Here is a 22,711-nt window from a genome sequence, read left to right on the forward strand (position 1 = left end):
GAATGCCCGCCACCCTATCACATTCCCACTATAAGTCGCTGATCACTGCCATTACAGTATAGCATCTATAGTTGTGTAAATTCCAGTATACAGTATGTACCATAGTCTGTTGACGCTATAACTTTCGCACAAACCAATCAATATACTCTTATTAAGATTTTTGTTTTAGCAAAGACATGTAGCAGAATACATTTTGGCCCACATTTATGAAGAAATTAGATATGTTTTTTAATAGAAATGTAATTTTTATTTTCCAAAATTCTTGGTCTTTTTTTTTCATTTTGTATAATAAACAATGAAAAACCCAGTGATGATAAAAAAAACACACCAAAAGAAAGCCCTATTTGTGTGAAAAATTATAAAAATGTAATTTGCGTACAGTGTTGCATCACTGCGTAATTGCCGGTCAATGTAGCACAGTGCTGAATAGCAAAAACTGCCCTGGTCATGAAGGGAGTAAAACCTTTCGGAGGTCAAGTGGTTAAACCCCAGTGTGCATGAGGAATGAAGTGTTTATTGCTTGGCGTTCTCTGATCTGGTGGATTCTGTACTTTGTCACTTATCTGCAACAAAACTGCAGATTGGGAAATTCAGAGTCAGGCTAGGTTCACGCCTCTGCATGTTGCGATTTGATGTGCTTTTTTGGCACGTGCTGTGGTGCGTTTTTTGCATTTTTTTTTTTAACACACATTTTGATGCGTTTTCAAAGGGGGGGTTGCCAATAGGAAAGTATTGACTTTTAAGTGACTTTGGATGGGTGTGATTTGGATGCAATTAAACATTTTTGGCACGGGGTTCCCCTTAAAATCCCTACCAGAACCAAAGAGCCTTTTTTAAAAAAAATGTTTTAAATAAACATTTTTTTTAATGCCGACATTCTTTTGTTTACATTTAGCTGCCAGTGGGGAATCCTGCTGACAGCTGATGAGCGATCGGTTGTTAACTGCTTCCCAACCTCCCTATAGCAGAAATACTGCTACAGGGTGGCACGGATGTGCAAAATCACATGATTTGCAGTCCCGCGGTTTTCGCAGGCTGGGGGGGGGCGCACACGCGCTACTGCTGGTGCCGTGATTTGATCCCCAAGGGATCAATCATCCAATTTAGGCCAGTGATGGTCGGCCTATATTGGATGATCGATCCCTGTCCTATCAGGGATCTTCCTGTACCTGTGTTTACAGTTACACAGGTACAGGAAGTGATGAAATCTTCTCTCTGGGCACATTCTGTCCCAGAGAGAGAAGAATCAACACAGTGAGTAAAAGCAGCACACTTGCACACAGAACACTTTAGGACACATTTAACTCCTTGATTCGCCACCCATCAGATAGCATTAGTGTCAGTTAGCACCCCTCCCAGATAGCATCAGATTGCCCGTCAGTACACCAGTAATCATATTTAACCCCTTGATTGCCAGGAACACGCTCATATACACAATAAACCTCCATTGCTAGTATAGTGTCTGTGCGGATCAATATTTTTGATCAGATCAGCAGTATACCAGTGTTCACATTTGTATAGTGTCCCCAAAAACGCAGTGTTAGTGGGATCAGCCCCGGCACCTGCCAGCACCTGTGTTTAGCCCCTATGCTTATGCCCCCCTTTCTCCCCCAGCAAGTGCAGTGTCAGTAGATCACTGTCACTTGATACATTACACACAAACCTGCAGGGTTTGCAGTATCAGGGCTGATCTCTGTTAGTACTTGCCGGTAAATTTTTTTGTAGCGGTTCAAGCAGTCCCTGACAGCCAGGTGCTCTTTTTCCCATGAGTCGCACTAGGTACCTATAAATTTAGTGGCCAAAATGTCAGTGGAAAGGTACTCTAGTGAAGAGGCCTACAGGATTCTAAGCATGTCAGGTGAGAACAAAGGGGAAGACTCACTGACACAATCGGCCTCAGAATACGAACCTGTAGACAGCAGGTAGCTCAGATGATGGAGAAGAGGTCCCTGATAAGATCAGGCGTACCCGACCCCATTCCCAGGTTGCTGAGATGTTACAATTGCATGCTGACTCTCATGCAGCAGTGTGCCAGTGCTAGTGCCGTTCTACCTTTTTTTGTGAACTGGCGAGCACTAGCGGCCTAGTACATCTTGGTCTTTCACATACCAGCACTGCAGTATCAGTTGGTGACGTGGCGAGTTCCATAAGTGCAGTACAAGATGGTGCAGTGGCGAGCACAAGTAGTGCCCCGCAGCCACCAAGAATTCGCACACAGGCCCATAGAGCCTCTAGTATCCTTCCGGATGTGCTTGCAAAGCCTGATTGGCAGCCCACAAATTCTGCAACACCCGTACTTCCCTTCACTGCCCAACCTGGAATCAGGTGGAAACAGCAAATTTAAATAGTCCCCTTGATTTTTTTGAAGCTGTTTTTTCATGGAAGATCTGTATGCATTGATTGTGGATCAAAGCAATTTATGTGCACAACAATTTGTCACCGCCCACCCAAATTCAAACCATGCCAGACCATTCGCATGGAAACCCATTATGGTTTCCGACTTTAGTGTTTTTGAGCACGAAAAAATAAAAGGCCCACAGGTGATAAAATACTACCGAAAAAAGCTCTATTTGTGTGGAAAAAAAGGACATAAATTTAGTTTGGGTACAGCATTGCATGACCAGTTGCATGCAATTACCAGTTGAAATAGTGCAGCGCCGAATAAGAAAAAAAGGACTGGACCTTAACAACCATGTTGTGCCCCTGCAAAGTCCCCCAAAACTGTCACATTCAGATGAGACTTTCATGCAACTTTGTGTCCAAAGTCGCATGTTAGGGTTAAGGGCGAGGGTTAGGGTTGAATGTTAGGGTTAGCATTGTAACTCTAACATTTAATACTAACCCTAACATTTAACCTTAACCCTAACCCCTAACCCTAATATAAAATGTTAACCCTAACATTTGTCCTTAACCATAACCCTAACATGTGACTTTGGATACATTAGTTTCCTGCACTACTTTGATGTGACTTTACACTCTTTGGCACTAAAATAGCCTCAAAGTCACATCAAAGTGACACTACATGATGAAAACTGTCATACTTTTTTATTAGCAAAATAAAAAGTTGCATAAAGGTCACAGCCATCCATAGTTGTATCAAAGTTGGAAACATCCTAAGTCGCATAAAAAAAACCCCTCAAAATGCATAAAAAATGCAGCACTTGTGTTTTTGATGCTTCATTGAAGTCTATTGTACAAAAAACACAAAACTCACAGATGTGAACTAGATCTATAATAAATAATGTTAAGTAGACTGTAGTGCTTTTCTGCAAACTGGAAAACGCACTCAGAAACGCTCAAGTGTGAACCTGCGATTTGAAAACTTGTTTCATGGTTTGTGACTCAGAAAATACTAAAAGCATTAATCCAGCATGCTGTAGATGCCTATCCCCCTGTCAGCATAATTCTCAGTACATTCACATGTTGCATACCTGTTTTAACTGGGGTTGGGCTTCAATTTGTCTTTCTCTTCTTTTTTTTTTTTTTTTAAAAGAAGATATTACTGCTTATCTTTTAGGGCCAGTTCACACTACATGCATAGAATGCATGAAGGTAAAACACCTTCAGTCTTTATAACCATTTTAAATTATTATTACTATTTGAGTTTATTGTAAACAGAACTGTGTTGCTAGTTTAATAAATGTGTTTTACATTTCATTCTTCATGCTTATCAAAATGCAATTTTCAAGTCTATCCTACTTTGTTCCTGTGTGGTAAATAATGATATTTTTGATCCACAGCACATACAGTGGCAAAGTGTTCCGTGTCACCTTCACATGCTTGGCCTTGACACTGATCATACCTTCACTGGCAGCAGTCTGTCTTCTAGAGAGCCCCATAGAGCCTCAGACGTTAATGTAAGTCAAGATTATACTTTTTCCTTTGCTTCTGTCTTTATTCTACAAGGCAGAATGTTAAAGTTTTCAACGGCAGCAGACATTTTATTGTTGGGTTGAATTGATACTCATTTCAAAATTACAAATGAAACCCTGAGACTTGTACAGTAAACATAGCCTACCTGCTGAGCAGCCCTCTTTTTCATCAAGAATTTACAGGAGCAGTAGTCCACCCCTCTCCCTTTTGTCTGTAGTTTGGATTTTAGAATGCAGAGCTGCTGATGTTGCCGGAACACAGAAAATCTCAGTACTAAGGTAGCCCGTATGTGCTTCATTTTTTTTCATTCAACCAGCAGGATAAGCAAAAAAAAAGACCCAATTCCCCCATACACACATTTGAGGTGGATGTGGGAATCCTTCCTGCTGTGCTATTGTGTTCTGACTGTGGGGAAATGTCCTCCTCCGTCAGAATACACTGATCAGTGCTGCTGGCTATAGCCAGTGGCACTGATCGATCAGGAAACACCTGACAACCTGGCTATAGATCAGCTTCATAACAACCAGCCTGCCCACACATAGATCAAAATTTGGCCAGTCCCTGCTGAACTGGCCAAATTTTAATCCATGTATGGCCAGTTTAAGAGGCTTTTCACAGCCACCAATTAGATTTAAACATGCCTTGGAAATGCCCTGTATGCATCTCAAGTTGTAATCTTCCAGCACCCATACATGTCGACAGGAAAACCTGACAAATGTGGAAGTAGGCAAAGTGACAATATGTCACAAAAATGTTCATTGACCTTCAAGTGGCAGACAAAAGTACTGAGAGGAGTATGTAATCTGCACGTAACAGTTGCCACCCCCTGTACTTTAATCTATGATTTTTAGATTAGCATTCACTTCGCTAACTTTAAATGTGGCCCCACTTGAGAATTTTCATATGAATGTTTGTACAAACATTTGTTCAAAAATTTTAATACAGAAATTTCATTCACCTTTAACATTCAATTTTGGGATGAATGTAATTCCACGATCAAAAACCATATTCACTTTTGGAAATTGGTATGGGAAAAAATTTCTTCCTGCTTCAAATTTTCTTTTCAGGGCGGCCGAAAATGAATGTTGTTTTGAATGTCCTATCAGAGCTGATCACATGTAAATAGGCTTGCCGGTTATCTGCAGTCATTTCCTCACACTCTGTGTGAGGAAATGAAAGCCATTTACCGGCAAGACTGTCAGTACACAGTTAACACTGATAATCAGGACACTGATCATGAGTGCCCTGATTATTGTTGGGAATGCAACAGCATGTACTATAATGTACTATATACAGTATTCTGTGTTAATATCACTTGACCAGTAGATGGCACTATACACTAAAGGTTACTAGTTGTGTATGTGTAAAACTTGCTGATACTTTCTTCTTCTCTATCATCTCTTCAGGAACTAATGTGTCTGTAATATGTCTGCTGCAATGTGCTCTGTATGTTTGTAACTTAAGCCACACAAGTAAAGTCATAATTTTGCCTCATCACTACCAGTGTCTTCTATAACACATAACCAACAATTATCAGTTCAGCCCCATCAGTGCAGCATATCAATGCCACCTTATCAGTGCAGCCTCATTAGTGCCCATCAGTGCAACATCATCGATACCCATCAGTGCAGCCTCATCAGAGCACATCGGTGAAGAAGAAAAAGTACTTTTGCAAAATTATATAACAGAAAGAAAAAACATTTTTTTTTTCAAAATGTTTGCTCTTTTTTCATTTGTTTGGGAAAAAAAACCCAGTGGTGGTGCAATGCCACCAAAAGAAAGCTCTGTCTGTGTCTACTCCTATGAAATTTGTATCATTTTTTTGAGACATAGTGTTGCATGACCACGCAATTGTCATTTGCAACAGCATTAAAAGCTGCAAATTGCCCGGGCAGGAGGGGGATAAAAGTGCCCATACTGAAGTGGTTAATACTGCTTTAAAGTGTTACTAAACCCGCAACAGTAAAATCAGTCTGTATATGCAGTAAAGCATGCTTGTTATACTCACTGTGTAACCTAAGAGGTTAATCCCCCGCATTGTGTAAAAAGGATGTTTGATCCTGACTTCTCTGATCCTCCCCTTTTCCAGTGTCCCCCTCTTATCCTCTTATAAGACATATAGTGTGGAGACACTCTGCACATGCTCAGTTCAGTGTGTATTGTTAGAGACTTTTTTTTTTTTTTCCTTGGGAGAGTGCATGTGATCAGCACAGGGCCAATAAGCACTGTCCAGACAGAGGTCAGGGTTTCTGCATCCTCCTAGAGCAGAAAGAAAAGTCCTCCTACAAGCTTTAACCAGTGCTCTGCTGAACACTGATAAAAGTCACAAGACTGCTCTAACTGCTGATGAGAAAAGGTAATTAGCAGTTTATATTTACTATAATAATTGCATTTCCATGTCAGAGAGCAGATATAGTAAATGCAGGGTCTTGGGATTAGTAACACTTTAAGGCTGGCACGGATTCTTTTTTTTCCCAAAGGCTCCTATAGAAAGATTTTCTATCTTTTCTGTCTGCACCATCCAAAACACACAAGGGAATCATCATGTGCAAAAAGGTCTTTTGGCTTGTTCTGCATTATAGAGAATCCACCTGGGCAGTGTGATACCTTTTTATGGCTTTTTACTGGCTGTGGTATTTGGGAAAACTCAGAATTTTGTGGGAATATTTCCCCAGGGGGTAATAAGAGATATAAAATGGCAGTATCAAATTGCTAGCAACCACTAAAAACAGATGGATTTTGATTTCCTACTTTATAGCAAATGTGTCCATTAGGCCTCTGATAAATAGAGTATATGATTTGTCAGTCCGAAAAAGAGAGCGTTGGCTTGGGCTAGAAAATGTCACTGCTAAAACATTTGGTTTGACTTGTTGTGTACATGTACCCATAGACGTGATGAGCATTGTCTGATTATCTGCTTTGCTTGATTGGATTACTCTTAGGTTGGCCACACATTATACAATTTTCTTGTACAATTTTCATTTAGATTCCCAAAACCATAATTTTAGGTCAAACCTAAACACTTTGAATTTGTAGGAAGGAAATGTAATAAGAAAATTGTATAATGTATGGCCAGCCTAAGGTATATGGGCAACAGTGGACAGCACCTGACAACCACAGTAGAGGTAACATTTGCCTTGTTGGATCACTTTTGGTCACTTGCAGCAGCTTTCTACCAAATACCTGCTAGTGTCAGGCCCCACTTCCTCCCTCCGTCCCTCCCACCACCACCTTCTTTATAGGCCTAAACACAAAAACATGCACAATCAGAAAGTCTGAGTGTGTGTTCTTCAGAGTATAGTGGTGTAAAAAAAAAATAATTTGGCAACGTGATCATACTTTCACTGCTGTTTACTCTCTGTTGTCTCATGAAGCTGAAACCTTCATGAGACAACAGATAGTATTTGCTAATGTAATGTCACTTGACATTAGGAATGCCAGTTCAGATATTCCACCCCCTTGTTTAAACAAACTGAATTTAGTCAGCCTTCATACACCTCTGTGTGGTACAGGCTGTGTTAATTTAGAATATTTTCATCATATTTTTCATCAGTGGCATGTTTCAATGATCAAAATTAGACGAAAATCAAATCGAGTGTTCGTCAATTGATGAAAACTATGACAAAAGGCAGATCCAATTTTCTGTAACGAATGATAACTAAATGAAAATGAGGGCCAGTTCACATATGTGCGAATTGGATGCATTTGAACCGCATCTAATTTGCATGACATGTGAAATTCTATTTCTGTTGTGCCTGTTCACATAAATTCAGTGCACCCAAGGTGCGACTTTAGTGCAAATTTCTGAGCAGTGTGCTGCGATTCAGATGCAAGTTACAGGTTCATTAACTTCTATGAGAACCTTCTGAATCGCACGTCATCAGTTTTGAATACAATTTTAGCACGGTTTGTTTTCTAGTCACAGAATTGGCAGCTGTATGAAAAATCCTGTCCTGAACCTGATCTAAACCTTTCCTGAACTGGATCTAAATCTGTCCTGAACAATTATTTTGTCAATCCTGAGGGAGGAACATTTACCTGCTTGTGTTTATAAAGACCTTATATATCACAACGGCTAAATCTGTGTCTGTAGTGCATATTCAATAACCTTAATATCATAAACAATATGTTATTAGATTTTTACTTCAGGAGTGCATATGAGTTTGAAAATTCTAGAGAAATGCTTAAATAATGCATTACACTTTAACTAAACCCATTAGGTTTTAGTGGACTAAAATTATTTCAGTTACCTAAAATGTACTGAAGATTTTAGGATATTTTAGTCGATTTAAAATGTCTAGAGATTGTAGTCGACTGAAATACGACTAACACTAAAACAATTTAGATGACTAAAATACAACTTAAACTAAAATGGCATTTTAGTCAAAAGACTATGTCTAAAACTAAATAGAAATTTAGCGTCAAAACACTGAATACAGGATTGTTATAATTACCTCTTGCCAATTTATTTTGTTTGTGTTTTTTCAGTTTCCAAACTCCTCCTCTAATGATGGGTGCCCTAGAGGCAAACCTTAAGCTGAGAAAAGCTGAGCGCCTGTATGAGGGCCAGTTAGCAGGCCCAGAATCCATTGCAAATATTGGTGGTGAGTTATCATTTTAGGTTTTTGATCATTATTCTTGGTATCAACAATATGGGGCAGGCATAGCTTGAAAATGAATGAAAATGGGGCGAGCATTTGTAGAGGATTCATAAAAGGCTTTGTCCTGAAATTTTGTAAAGGATAGTTTGTAGAAAGATGTTTGCTTCATGGGGCTGCATAGTAAAGATCACCAGAGGCCCGTGGTTTAGTATGCTGTTGACATATGGTCACCTTAAAGTGTACACTATATTCCCAAAAGTATTTGGACACCTGCCTTTACACACACATGAACTTTAATGGCATCCCAGTCTTCGTTCCTAGGGTTCAATATTGAGTTGGCCCACCCTTTGCAGCTATAACAGCTTCATCTATTCTGGGAAGGCCGTCCACAAGGTTTAGGAGTGTATCTATGGGAATGTTTGACCATTCTTCCAGAAGTGCATTTGTGAGGTCAGGCACGGATGTCGGACTAGAATGCCTGGCTCACAGTCTCCGCTCTAATTCATCCCAAGGGTATTCTATCAGGTAAGGTTAAGACTCTCTACAGGCCAGTCAAGTTCCTCTACCCCTGACTTACTCATCCATGTCTTTATGGACCTTGTTGTGTGCACTGGTGCGCAGTCATGTAGGAACAGGAAGGGGCCATCCTCAAACTGTTTCCACAAGGTTGGGAGCATGAAATTGTCTAAAATGTCTTGGTATGCTGACACATTATAAGAATTCCCATCACTGGAACTAAGGGGTCAAAAACAACCCCGCATCATAATCCCCCCTCCACCAAACTTTACACTTGGCAGAATGCAGTCAGGCAAGTACCTTTCTCCTGGCAACCACCAAACCCAGGCATGTCCATCGGATTGCCAAACAGAGAAGCGTGTTTCGTCACTCCAGAGAATACATCTCCAGTGCTCTAGACTCCTGTGGTGGCATGCTTTACACCACTGCATTCGGCACTTTGCCTTGCACTTGGTGATGTAAGGCTTTGATGCAGCTGCTTGACCATGGAAACCCATTCTATGAAGCTCTCTACGAACTGTTGTGCTAATCTGAAGGCCACACGAAGTTTGGAGGCCTTTAGCTATTGACTCTGCAGACAGTTGGCAACTTCTGCGCACTGTGGGCTTCAGCATGTGCTGACCCCGCTCTGTCATTTAACATGGCCTATCACTTTGTGAGTTGCAGTTGTTCCCAGTTGATTCCACTTTGCTATGATACCACTAACAGTTGACCGTCTAATATTTAGTAACAAGGAACTTTCACGGATGGACTTATTGCACAGGTGGCAGCTTATCACAGTCCCATGCTTGAATTCACTGAGCTCCTGAGAGTGACCCGTTCTTTCACAAATATTTGTAGAAGCAGTCTGCATGCCTAGGTGCTTGATTTTATACACCTTTGGCCATGGAGGTGATTGAAACACCTGAATACAATGAATTGGAGGGATGTCCCAATACTTTTTGGTATGAAGCACAATTTTGATCTCTCATATTTCAGTTCATGGGCCTAGATATGGTAAAGAGGTATCCAGGAGGAAGAGATTGGGACAGGTTGGTTCTTCAAAAAGAAACATTTTGGATAGAAAGGTTGGCAGCAAACATAAAGCCTGGCAGCAAACATAAAGCTGGGCCTCAATGAGATGCTCTCGTATAAATCTTTTCTTTAATGGTCAGTGATGTAGACTCGATGGTTTGTCATTACAAATTTCCACCTTTTTTTTTCCTTTCAGAGGATGTAGCCCATCCACAGTTGGTCATCGGGATGTGCAGAGATACTTGGGTCCCCCACACCTTTTGTTGCAGGTGTTAGGACCTCACTAGTATATGTCCCCCTGAGGTGGTGCATTGTCATCATTTGGGGGGGTTTTTTGTCCCTTTTTGTGGTGCTGTCTCACTTCATTAGGGGGCAGGGTCCCCTTTACGTGCTCCACTATTGGCGATGGACGGGTGGTTTTCCCGGCTATTTGGGTGATTGTCTTTCATTCCCTATTGAGCAGCGTAGATGGGTTGGGACGTGTGCTCAGCGGACTGCTACTGACGATTCTCTGCCAGCGTCACTGCACATACGTGGCGACCATCTTGGCTTTCCATGTGCTGTGTATTCCACGTTTGCCAGTATACCAACTGGGCGGTACACATGCCTGGTGGCCGTTTTGACCGCTCGTTCATGCACACCATGGTGATTTCCAGCTGGAGATGACGTCACATGCCGTTGATTACCTGGCGATGGCACTCCAGGGGAGGGGGAGTTTATATCTGGGACCTGTTTCACGGAACCCCTGGGAGAGCGGTCATACCTGCATGCAGCAAAAGTGACCAGCCTTTCTTGGAAATAGGCAGGGGTAAGCTTTTATCCCTTTTTTTTTTTTTACTGGTGACAGCCTGTTATTTGTTATGATTTATATTTGTTTCTATTTTTGCCTCCTTTTTTTTCCTGCCTTTTCTGTACTATGAGTGTGCTGGTATATATTTTTCAGATTTGGGGAATTCATCCTATGTACCCATTTCCCAGCTTAATAAGAAGTCATCATACACCATTTCTTCTCTGGAAGATCTCACACTCATGTTACCATTATGGCTGAGCCCCGCCTAATTGTTCTTCTATTCCTTTTTGAGTTGCACTAAAGTTTTTGGATTTATGGAATCCATAGCTGTATAAGTGGTCTAGTTTAGGTGAGCATAGTATACTATGTGTAAAAATAATCTCCACGTTCCCCTTGTTTTTGTGATGGATAGTGACAAATATGGGGTTTAATGTGTATTACCTTTATAAGTTGAGTGTTTCCTGTTGGGGCTGTGGTGTGGGCCTTGCTATATGCCCCCCAAATCTACACGTGGGGGATACACATTTCCTGCATATCGGGATGACCTACTGGGCGGTCTCCATCCTGTCTAATCTGACCCTATTTCCCGGTGTCTCTGTGCTGGTACCATCTTCATACAGGCTGTCTGTATGTATGAAGTTCTACCACAGTTCACACTAATTATGCATATATTTTAAATGGTATTTGTTGATATATTGTCTTGGATGCTTTATCTGCAGTCAGCAGCTTTAGTCCTCCTTAGGAAGCAGGTATAATATTCTGCAAAACATGTAGAAAAACAGTTATCCACTGCTGAATAGAATCTGATTCAATTCAATACTTCAGGACTATTACAATACAATATAGGATCAAACTATTGTGTATGACTAATTGCTGCTCCTGTGTTGAGGTTTTTTAATTGCTTTGTGTTTATCGTTGTGTACTAATAAAGATTACAAAGGAGGTTATATACCTCTTATATTTTATAATAGTGTCTTGTGCGATACTTCTTGGAGCACCTCTAAAGTCCAGCGGTAATACCTCCTTTTTTTTCTCCAGTTATTCTAAACAGTTTTGGATGCGAGGCCCCACTCTGTTCCAGGATATTACCACCATAGGCCTATTTACCTTCATATTCTTTAAAGCCCATTTGTGGGCAGCAAAAATATTACCCTTGTAATGGGGTCACCAAAACCTTCCTTTAGCCTAGGGCAGACTAGAGAAGAGTTAGAAACTTTACAGTTTTTCCTTTCTTTGGGAAGATTTCCTTTTTAATTCGTGTTTTTTGGTAGAGAATTTGAGGAGAAATTTCCCCAGTAGAAGACTATCAACAATAAAAGCTCAACAGATGATGTAACACTATTATATCCAAAACCTAATATCTGAAACATAAACTAAGGTTTTTAGGTGAAATTACTCTTTAGTTTTCCAGAATCCTTAAAGTTGAAATAACCGATCCTTTACTAGAAATGTTTGGTTTTTAGGATAATTATTTTTTTTCTAGCAATTATAATTCTGCATTATCAGAATTTCAGAACTGTTGTGATAAGTTAGGGGTGTTTGAAGAGGCACACAGACTCTTCTAAAAAATTTAATAATACTGAAGTTAAGAGATTTTTGTCCCGGTTTTCAACATGTAGTCATCTTTGTAGGTAATTTCTGGATAATTGATGATATATTTTCATCTGCCACCTCAGATTATTAGTTCCTAGTTACGTTAGTCATATACCTGAAAACCCATTCAGATCCATCAACACCTCTCATTGTAAATCGTTTGCTTTAGTGTTCGTAGGAAATAAAGTAAAATAAGGTATTTGTGAATGCATACGCTATAATGAGAGAATTCTTGGAACTCTCAGTGAAGGGAATTGTAAAGATTGTTTTGACTTTAACCATATTCTTGTATTTATTAACATTTCTTTTAGATGTCCTGTATACTGGTACTGCTGATGGGCAGATTGTGAAAATCGAAGATGACAAAGTCCACACCATTGCAAGACTGGGTACACCTCCCTGTGGTAAGGCTGTCTATAGGTTTTTCAACATATTTTCTATAATTGTTATGGTCAGAATTGAAAAGCAATGTGTAAAAAAAAAAAAATGTATTTTGTCTTGGGTAAATAAGAAATATTGCATAGGAATATTATATATTCTTATCTTCATCTGGCAGGTAGACCCTTAAACTCCTTTAACATACTTTCTGGGCAATCTTTTTTTTCCTTACCAGAAAGAAAACTGTTGACATTTACAAACCCAACTGAATGAACCAGAGAACTGACACAGTTCCCTCACTTCTAGCATGTGGGGGCTATACAGAGTTTTAAAGAATATGTAAACCCAAAATTTCATATTGCTGATATGTGCCTGCTGTACCATGTATTTGTATGAAAAAGTATGCTGTCCTCTTTGTATTGCTTTCTTTGTGTGAAATTCCTGGTGTTCCTGCCAATCCCTCTGCTTTCCTATGAAAAAGTGACCACACGGCATGCCCCATGCTGGGCCACTTCTGGACCAGGGTCTTCTTGCTGTTGCATTCTTTACATTGAACGCTTGCTACAGACCCTTGGCTGGCGCTTTTACATTTTAAACCCTTGAGCATTACCAAGTATCATTTCCAGTTGGTCCAATTTGTCCTACTAGCTTCTAAACTTACAATTGCTAAGGCGTGGAAAAAAAACAAAACAATTTACCCATTTGTCAGAAGTTGAATCTCGACTTTATGGCATTTTTATTATTGAGCAATTGACTAGTATTCTTACTAATACCCAAGCAAAATTTCTTAAAATCTGGAGCCCATGGCTCACATACCAACATCCAACCATCTCTTTGGCGAACTTGACAGCCGCCTAAGTCCATGCGTCCCACCCCCCTCCTGTTCCTCTCTTCTTTCCTCCCTCTTTCTTTTGTCTATTCTCACCTCTTTTTCTAACGGAACCTAGGTCTCCCTGATGGAGCACTATTACTCCCACTAACACCAATGATGGTAACATTGCTGACCCTTCCTCTAGCCCGGGCTCCCTCCCTCTCCCATCCACAGCCAGCATACCTGGCTGCAGCAGCACCGTCTGCTCTCCCCAGATCCCGGCCGCACAGCACAGACACTTACCGATCAGCTGTCTTCCTTGTCTGGCCGCTCTCCTCCTCTTCACCGACTCCGTCAGCTTCCTCGTGCTGCCGCTCGGCTCCTCCTCTCTGCCTGTGTGCTTTCCCTGGGCTACAGATCTGGTGGCGGTGGCAGAGCTTGCAGAGGGAGGGACAGGCTGCCATAGGCCGCCCTATGATCCCGGGGTGTGGCTAGATAAGAGAGGGGCAGGTTGGCATGTCACCCAGAAGGAAAATTCCCACCCACATCGCACTGGCATCTGTGATCCATGATCATCCACCCAGCAAATGAGGACATCAGACACCCTCTCTACCCCTCCTCCAGCAGCGCCTTCGTGGATCGGATCAAATCGAAGTGGGACACGGGTAAGATGCATAACAGCCCCTGTCCTAAGTGCCACGTCTGTGGAAGGGGGTGGCAGCGGCACGCCGCCACCCTGAAAAGTGCCGCCCTAGGCATACGCCTTGATTGCCTCACGGCAAATGCGCCCCTGCATGTGAGCACAGCGTGGACAGTGTTCCGACTCTGCTGGAACTCAGCCTGCACTCCAATGATCAGACTTGTCCTTCTTGACATCCTCCCCTTCCCCAAACAGCCATTCAATCGGAAGATCAGTGTACTGCTGTTTCTCCTCCTTAAGCTCTTTTATACAGCTAAGAACAGATTGTTTGTGATCACAAAAAAATAGGGAAAAAGGGTATTTATAATATTTTTATAGGTATATACAAATGTTTTGCCTTTCATTTCTATTTTAAACTCAATGGGTTGTTTTACAAAGAGAGGTTTTCATATATTTTTAATCAGAGATGAAAAAGGCAAAACAAATAAAATAAATAACCTGATACTGAGATCCAACAGTTTATATCCACAACAGTTACCATCTTTTCTTGCACAATAACCTACTGTAGTAAAAATTAGACTCTCATGTTCGTTATTTTCTCCATATTAATGTATATATTATGAAAGAAAACTAATTTCTTCAACTCATGTGTGATACATCATTGTTCTGAATAGTGTTACTCATTTTACTCCTCATCGCTCACGCTTATTAGATAGTGCTATTCAATCAAGTAGTCCAGGTTCTGATCAGCAGCAACATACGTGGTGACATAAGCATGTCTGTCTCCACCCAAATGCGTTTCCACAAATATGATGTCATCAGGGGTTCAGAATAGTACTGTTCACCACACATTAAATGTCTTTCTCAATGCAGGAAGGTGGAGCTACATCTCATCATTGTGCAACCTATTAATGTATATACTGTACTACTGAAACAAATCAAATTTTAGGAATCCAGTTAGAAGCAGAATAACTGGGGGGGGGGGCTGAGGTACATGAACAGCTTTCATTTGTGTGCTGCATAATTGCAGCCATGTGCTGTAATTGAATTTATTTTATAGTCACAGATGGAAACATAGCTTAACCTTGCACCTGGGAGATTATGATTGCTGAGAAACCGTGAACAATTGTGAATGGTCTTGCCACAACACAGGTTATCATGTATGCTGTAGATATGTTAGTATTTACATTGTTAAAAGGGAGTGGTAACAAATTTTAGGAGTGTGAGCTTACTCACTACCATCAGTACAAAGGTGATATTCAAACCACAGATTACAAAATTAGATAAAACCACAGCTACAGTTATGGGCAAAAAGCCCTAAATATATGCACTTTGAAGCCTAAGATGTGCAAAATACATTAGACTGAGCTTCAATGTGGAACATTTATAAGAATCACCAGCGGACATAAACAATGAAATGGAATTTACCCCCTTACATATCGTCAAGCACGTCCTGACGGGCAAAATAAAATATCACAAGATCAGTGTGGGCCTTATGAGGGAGGACTGTTAAAAATATGTAGGTTTTTATCAGGGCCTGCACTGATATTTGTGCACTAGTGTTAGTAGGTATTGAGAATTTCAAACAAAATTGTAAGTTGGCATCAAATGACAATCATAGCTGGTATGTGTAAGTTGCAGTTCACAGACTGCTACCAGTCCACACCTTCATAAAATTTAGCCTCCAGATGACTCTTAAGGCTCATGTACCCTGCAGCTGATGAACTCATGTTTTAGGAGCTGTTCAGCGTTCAGCGGTTTTTTTTTCAGCAGCCCTTGAACTCGAAACCCTAATGTTTTTCTATGTTTCCATGTACACATCGTCGTTTACAGGCAGTTGAGTTTACAGTCGTTTTTTTGAACACAGAAAACTTGCATTCAGCAATAGATTTTATCAGCGTTTCAAACGCAAAACGCTTGTAAACGCAGCTAACCGCTTTATAGGCATTTCAAATTTTTTTTAACTCTTCCATTTCCAGATGCTGTCCAGAGCCTTTTTTCACCATGAAAAATGCATGCAAAGTGTTTTCCCGGTACTCAAATGGACCTGGTACACCATACTTTGAGGTTTTGCATGAAAAAAAAATATGTTCAACACTGCTGCAATAATTTCTGCACATAAATGAGCTGGAACACATGCAAACACCACATTAAAAAAAAAGACCGCTAATCTCAGCAAATACTGCTCTCTCTGCTTCTGCTCTGTCTATTTCTCTCAAAATGTCTGAAATAGTTAATTTTTTACTGTTTTTCAGTGCTTTCTGGGCATTTTGGAAGGTATCCTGAGGTTATCTTAAAAAACCGCTTCCAATCGCAAACGCTCATAAACGCGGTATGCAAACATGGCTGAAAAGAGTTTTTTTAACCTACGTTTTCCAGCAGTCAGTTTCCATCGTTCAGAAGTGTCCCGAATACATGGGGCCTTATTATTAAGGCTGCTTTCACACCTGATCTGTTTTTATTCTGTTTCTGCATTACAAAAGTAGAAGAAAAGCGCATGATGTTTAAATCCTATGAAACTCTTCACACTGGTCAGTTGCGGGTCTGTTGCGTTTTTGAAAGTCCTGCTTGCTGCATTTTTGTACATGTTTGGCGCAGTAACAAAAACACACCTCCCTATTGAAATGAATAGAAAAATGCATCACAAACGCACCCACGGTTGCATTTTTGAGTCACATGGTTTTTGTTTTTTCACAGATGCAAAACGCATCGGAAACATGGCAAAAACACAGTAAAAATGCAGCAAAAAGGTATATGTGTTTTTGCAAGGGAGCAGTGTTAAAAGTAATCTAAGTTAAGCAAACACACATACACACATCAATCTCACCTGCTGTCAAAACCTGCGATAGCTTTGTCTTCCATTTTTAGCTTTCTAAATGTAATGACATCAATATATAAGAAAACAAGCATGCAGCGCTCCTATATGATATGAGGTAAACAAAATACCAAACACATGTATGTTACTTCGAATTTAAGATATATGCATATAAATGTGCAAAATAGTGCATAGCGCATGTAGCTATATATCGCCGAGCATGGATAAATTCATGAATGGATTTCCAAAGTTACAACGTGAAGATGAGTGACAGTCTGTTTATAGCAAACATCAAAATATTCGTGACATCAGATGGTGAAGAAATGAGAATAATATGCACTAACCAGATAGCGCTATAAAAACGCATGTAGGTGATGGACAAAAATATCTAAGTGCAGCATTACTTTATTCAGGATTATCAGAGAAATGATAAAATATAACTCACATGATATGCAAACAAAGGCCCACTGGCCAGACATAAGGGGTCCACGTGGATAGAAAGTCACTGAGGGCAGCTTTCTTAAGAATATTTTTGTCCTTTGGCTCTTTTCTGCTTGAGCCAATTTTCCCCAAGGAAACTATTGGATATTCTTCTGAGCTCTTTCTGCCCCTGGTGGTCGGCGAACATACTATATACTTTGGGATACCTGGTCTGAAGAGATCCTGGTTGCTGGCTCCCTCCGGTGGTCTTCAATCATAGCTCTGCCATTTGGAAATCCTGTTGTAATGCTGCGATAGATGTTCCCATAATCAGAGCACCTGGGTCCAGATGCTCACACCTAGATGATTTCATCATCTACATGCGTTTTTATAGCGCTATCTGGTTAGTGCATATTATTCTCATTTCTTCACCATCTGATGTCACGAATATTTTGATGTTTGCTATAAACAGACTGTCACTCATCTTCACGTTGTAACTTTGGAAATCCATTCATGAATTTATCCATGCTCGGCGATATATAGCTACATGCGCTATGCACTATTTTGCACATTTATATGCATATATCTTAAATTCGAAGTAACATACATGTGTTTGGTATTTTGTTTACCTCATATCATATAGGAGCGCTGCATGCTTGTTTTCTTATATATTGATGTCATCCCAAGAGGTTTTCTGAGGTTTCACCCTTTTATGCTAAGCTGCTCCACTACACAGATCTAGCGCTCGTTTGTCTTAGATATTTGTTTTTCTAAATGTAATGCTTTGATGGGTGACATATCTGAGGCTTTTGTCATACAGCAGACTGTTACATTGAATGAGAAAGAGAGTAGAATATAATCAACCATAGAACACAATAAGAGGAAATGCCCTTTTGAACAGCCTACCCATATAGAATAAGTGTTTTGTTCTACTTGCTAGCTTCTAATACCATTGTAGCAGATGCCCATTTATTCTCCTTGCTCAGCTGTGAGCACATGCTCCTTTTAACTTCTTTTCCTACAGTCTCCTGGGTTCATGAACATGTCAAGCGAGGGAAGATACATTTTTGTGCTTCCCTCCCTCAGCATCTCAGAGAGGCAGGGTCAGCTTTGCAGTGAGACTAAAAGCGTGGTTCTTGGGAAGGACCAGCTACTGTGGGGAGCCTCTATCTGATTATTACTAGAGTACTAAAGTACTAGTAGGGTGGCCTTTTGTCCTTGCAGGGTCTTGGATCCCTCCAACTGTTCCGCTTGTTTGCACTTTTTTGGAGTGGGGGAGCAGGTAGTAGGTTTTGACAGGTACCCGTTCCTACTTCCGATCAGTTCTCCTTGGCGATGCGAACGAAAGTTTGGCCTCCCCCTCCTTCTGCCGCGGCTTTGTGGGACACATCATAGGTCCCAGAAGGCTGCAGGATCATTTTAAGTCTATGATCTACCAGAACACCCAGGGCCTTCTCTGTCATTGACTTCCCCAGTTATCCTCTGAGAATGTATGATGTTAAGCTAACCAGTTTGTAGTTACTTGGAAAAGACTCTGATCCCTTTTTAAATATAGGCACCACATTGGCCTTGCGCCAGTCTAGGGGTACTAACCCAATCATTAACGAGTCTCTAAAAATTAGAAACAATGGCTTCAGAATAGAGCTCATCTCTTTGAAGACACATGAGTTCGCTATAGGGTCCAGGTGCTTCATTCACCTTTGTTTTGTCTAAATGTTTCTGGACTATATCAGTTTTGAGCCATTGTTCTTTTTAAGGCTATTTGAAAGTCCTGCTAAGTACTATCCCCATTATGGACTTGAGTTCCCCCAATGTCCTTTGTATACACAGAGGTGACGAAGGTATTTAAGCTCTCCAGAATATAAAGCCCCCCCGACCAAGCCATTTTTTGCGATACAGTGCTGCGTTACTTTATCTGACAGATGCGCAGTCATGCAACTCTGTACGTAAATGATGTTTGTCATTTTTTTTCCCCACAAATAGAGATTTTTTTCAGTGGTATTTGATTACCTTTGCGCAATAAATAATAAAAAGACTGACAATTTAAAAAAAATATATATATATTTTTGATTTTTTTGCTATAAAACATATCCAATAAAAAAAAATTAAATTTCTTCATAAATTTAGGCCAAAATGTAAGAGATTTAGCATGTCTTTGCTAAAAAAATCCCAGTAAGTATATATTAATTGGTTTACATGAAAGTTATAGTATCTACAAATAGCGGTGTGTATATATACTGGAATTTGTATTTCTTTATTTTTTTTATAATAGTAAAGGCAGCAATCAGTGACTTATAGCGGGACTGAGGCAGACATTTTGACACTAGATGGGAACTGATTAACTGCTACTGACATCTCCAGTGACACTAGTACAGTGATCAGTGCTAATAAAAATCACTGACACTGTGCTAATGACACTGGGCAGGAAGGGGTTAACATCTGGGGCGATTAAAAGATTAACTGTCTTAGGGAGTGATTAGACTGTGTACTGTGTTGCGTTTTACTAAGGAGACCTGCTGCATTCTATCTCTCTGCTGTGCAGAGAGATAGAAAGCACTGTGCACATGCTGACAGTAGAGATTCCTGTGTTGTTTACACACAGATCTCTCCCCTCTCAGCTTTGCCAACAATTGCTGAGTCTCGGCTGGGACCCGATGATTGACACCCCCAGGAGCTAATAGCAGCACAGGTAGGGCAGCGCACGCACCCCCATCCGGAAATGCAAAGTCATGTATAATTATGTGATTTTGCACAGCGCGGTCGCCCTGTAGCAGTACATATGCTATGGGGTGGTCGGTAAGCGGTTAATACATTTGCCTTCTCTTTGTCTCCAGTCACCAACTCTAAGTTATCTTGTAAAGAGCCCATATACTCAGATTTGACCTTTCCACTATTAATATAGTTGAATAATTTTTTTTGGGGGGGGGGTGCCCTACTCCTTTGCAACCTGTCATTTTGCAGTCTTAAGGCCCATACACACAATAAGAAAATCATATGAAAATTTTCATATACAGCTTTTAAGAGCCGATCATGACAGTTCATGTGACTGAATAACTAACTGAATGGACAAGCGCAAAAATTGTTGTTCGATTGTACGATTTTCATTTAATCAGTACAGTAGTCGTCTGAAAATACAATACATGACATCACTTCCGAAATTCTATTCTGTCATACCAGAATTTTTGTAAGTTGAGTAAGCTCTTCATTTCCAATATGGAGACTACCATGCAAAAAGAAAACGGACGATCATTCTTCCGACATAGTCTCATCTTGTGTGTACTAGGCATTGTTTTCCTTGTTACATATTCTGTTATATTTTTGTAACTTTCAAATTATGATGGCATTAATTTTTATTCTTATGTCTTTTTAAACTTTGGAAGTGAGCCACATACATTTTATATTTGCCTTTTAAATGTATTGCCTTTGGGAATATATTTTGTAGTGTGTTTGCATACGGTCGATTTGAAACATTCCTATTTCTGTTCTTTAATGACAATATTCCTTTCCAGTCTAAAGCTTGGAGAGCAGCCCTCAGCCTTGGACAACTTGCACTCTTAAAAAAAAAAAAAATGTTTTTTATCTTGCAAGCATGCGCTTGTTATTTACAGCTTATAGTAAATGAAATCATGTTATGGTCACTGCTACCCAGATGTTATTTTATAGGAACATTAGTAACGCTCCGCATGGTGTGATCCAGCAGAGCAACATTTCTAGTTGGGGGATCTATAAACTATATTATAATGAATGTCCTGTAATAGGTTTATAAATTTCAGAGGTGCCATTATTCCAGTCACTTTTAGGGTAGTGAAAGCATTTGTGAAGTCCGTTATTTTAAAAAAAAAAAAAAAATAACAAACATGTTATACTTCTTCTTTGCACTAGTATTGACCAAAGCAGCCGATCCTCCTCTTCCCGCTTACCCTGCCAGTGCTCCTGACTCATTTTCTAGGTCTGCCACCATTAAGAAGCTGCTTTCTTTGGGCTCGAACCCGAGCCACACTGCCTGCGGCTATAGACAGAGACAGCAAGGCTCAGCCCTGCCCCCCTGATCCCTTATCACAGGATCTGACTGACAGCAGCGGGAGCCAATGCCTCCCACTGCTCTCAGCAAAGCTTGTGAGAGCTGGGAGAAGAGAGCCACTACAGACAGGCACAGCGCTGGATTGCGACCAGGATCAAGTAAATATAAGGGAAGTGAGCGGGTGATACACATAGTGAAACATTTCTTACATTAATGCAGGGAATAGATTAAGGTATAATTATTATTATACAGGATTTATATAGCACCAACAGTTTGTGCAGCGCTTTACAACATGAGGGTAGACAGTACAGTTACAATACAATTCAATACAGGAGGAATCAGAGGGCCCTTCTCATTAGCGCTTGCAATCTAAGGGAGGGTCAAGTGATATAAAAGTTGATAACTTTGAGGGATGAGCTGATGGAGAAAGCTGAAATACTGTTAGGTGGAGGTGGAATAGGCTTCTCGACAGATTTGTAGGGGTATGGAGTTCCTTTAGGATGAGAAAAGTCCTGGAGGCAAGCATGAGGAGGTGATAAGGGAGCTATGAAGCAGGAGGTCTTGCAAGGAACAAAGAACAATTTGTTTGGTATATTAAGACTATGATAGAGATATAGCTCGGGGCCGAGATGTGGATGGCATTATGTGTTGTTAGTATTTTGAATATTTTTTGTTGGGTGAGTGGCAGCCTAAGGAAGGGCTTGGCAGAGAGGAGTAGAAGACACTGAATGGTTGGTAAGGTAGACAAGTCTGACAGTGGAATTCATGATGGACTGAAGAGGGGATAGCCTGTAAAGGTAAAAAAATGTTAAGGCTTTACAACTACTTTAAAACCTCCCATTATTTCCACTGTTCCAACCATTGTAGCCCTTTCTACAGTATCTGTACAAGGATAAACTGACTGAGCCATAGAGACATTGCTGCGAAGAGTCCATGTTTGTGCAGCTTTCATAATTTTTTTATTATTCTGCAGTGTATGCATGCTCTTTGGCATTTTGACCCTGTTTGCATTATTGATTCTAACTTTGCACCTGTTTAGTAAACTGCAAGAAACAGTTACACTCTGTGTGATCATTCGGTTGAAGTGCTTTTCTAGCATGTTTTAACAAGACATGGCCCAAGGGTATTATGCTGTAATATCAGCTGACATTGTGCTTTTGGTGCAATAGAGTTGAGCTGCTGAATGACTGACATTAAGTTCGAAGTCTATTGTAAAAAAAATGCTTAACTTCAGCAAAG

At 40.4% G+C, this 22,711-nt stretch overlaps 1 protein-coding gene across 2 annotated transcripts in view; it reads left to right on the forward strand.

Annotated features, from left to right (window-relative positions):
• The window catches only part of APMAP (adipocyte plasma membrane associated protein), a 78,021-nt gene that overhangs the window by 15,346 nt on the left and 39,964 nt on the right, over positions 1-22,711 (forward strand). For both annotated transcript variants that reach the window (XM_089669780.1, XM_089669781.1), the window contains exons 2-4: positions 3,741-3,857; positions 8,362-8,477; positions 12,699-12,791. In XM_089669780.1, the coding sequence (XP_089525906.1) occupies positions 3,741-3,857; positions 8,362-8,477; positions 12,699-12,791 (326 nt within the window). The remainder of the gene's footprint in view (positions 1-3,740; positions 3,858-8,361; positions 8,478-12,698; positions 12,792-22,711) is intronic.

Source organism: Staurois parvus, unplaced genomic scaffold (genome assembly GCF_062004578.1).
Source record: "Staurois parvus isolate SC_StPar_1 unplaced genomic scaffold, SC_StPar_1.0 ptg000081l, whole genome shotgun sequence".
NCBI lineage: Eukaryota > Metazoa > Chordata > Amphibia > Anura > Ranidae > Staurois > Staurois parvus.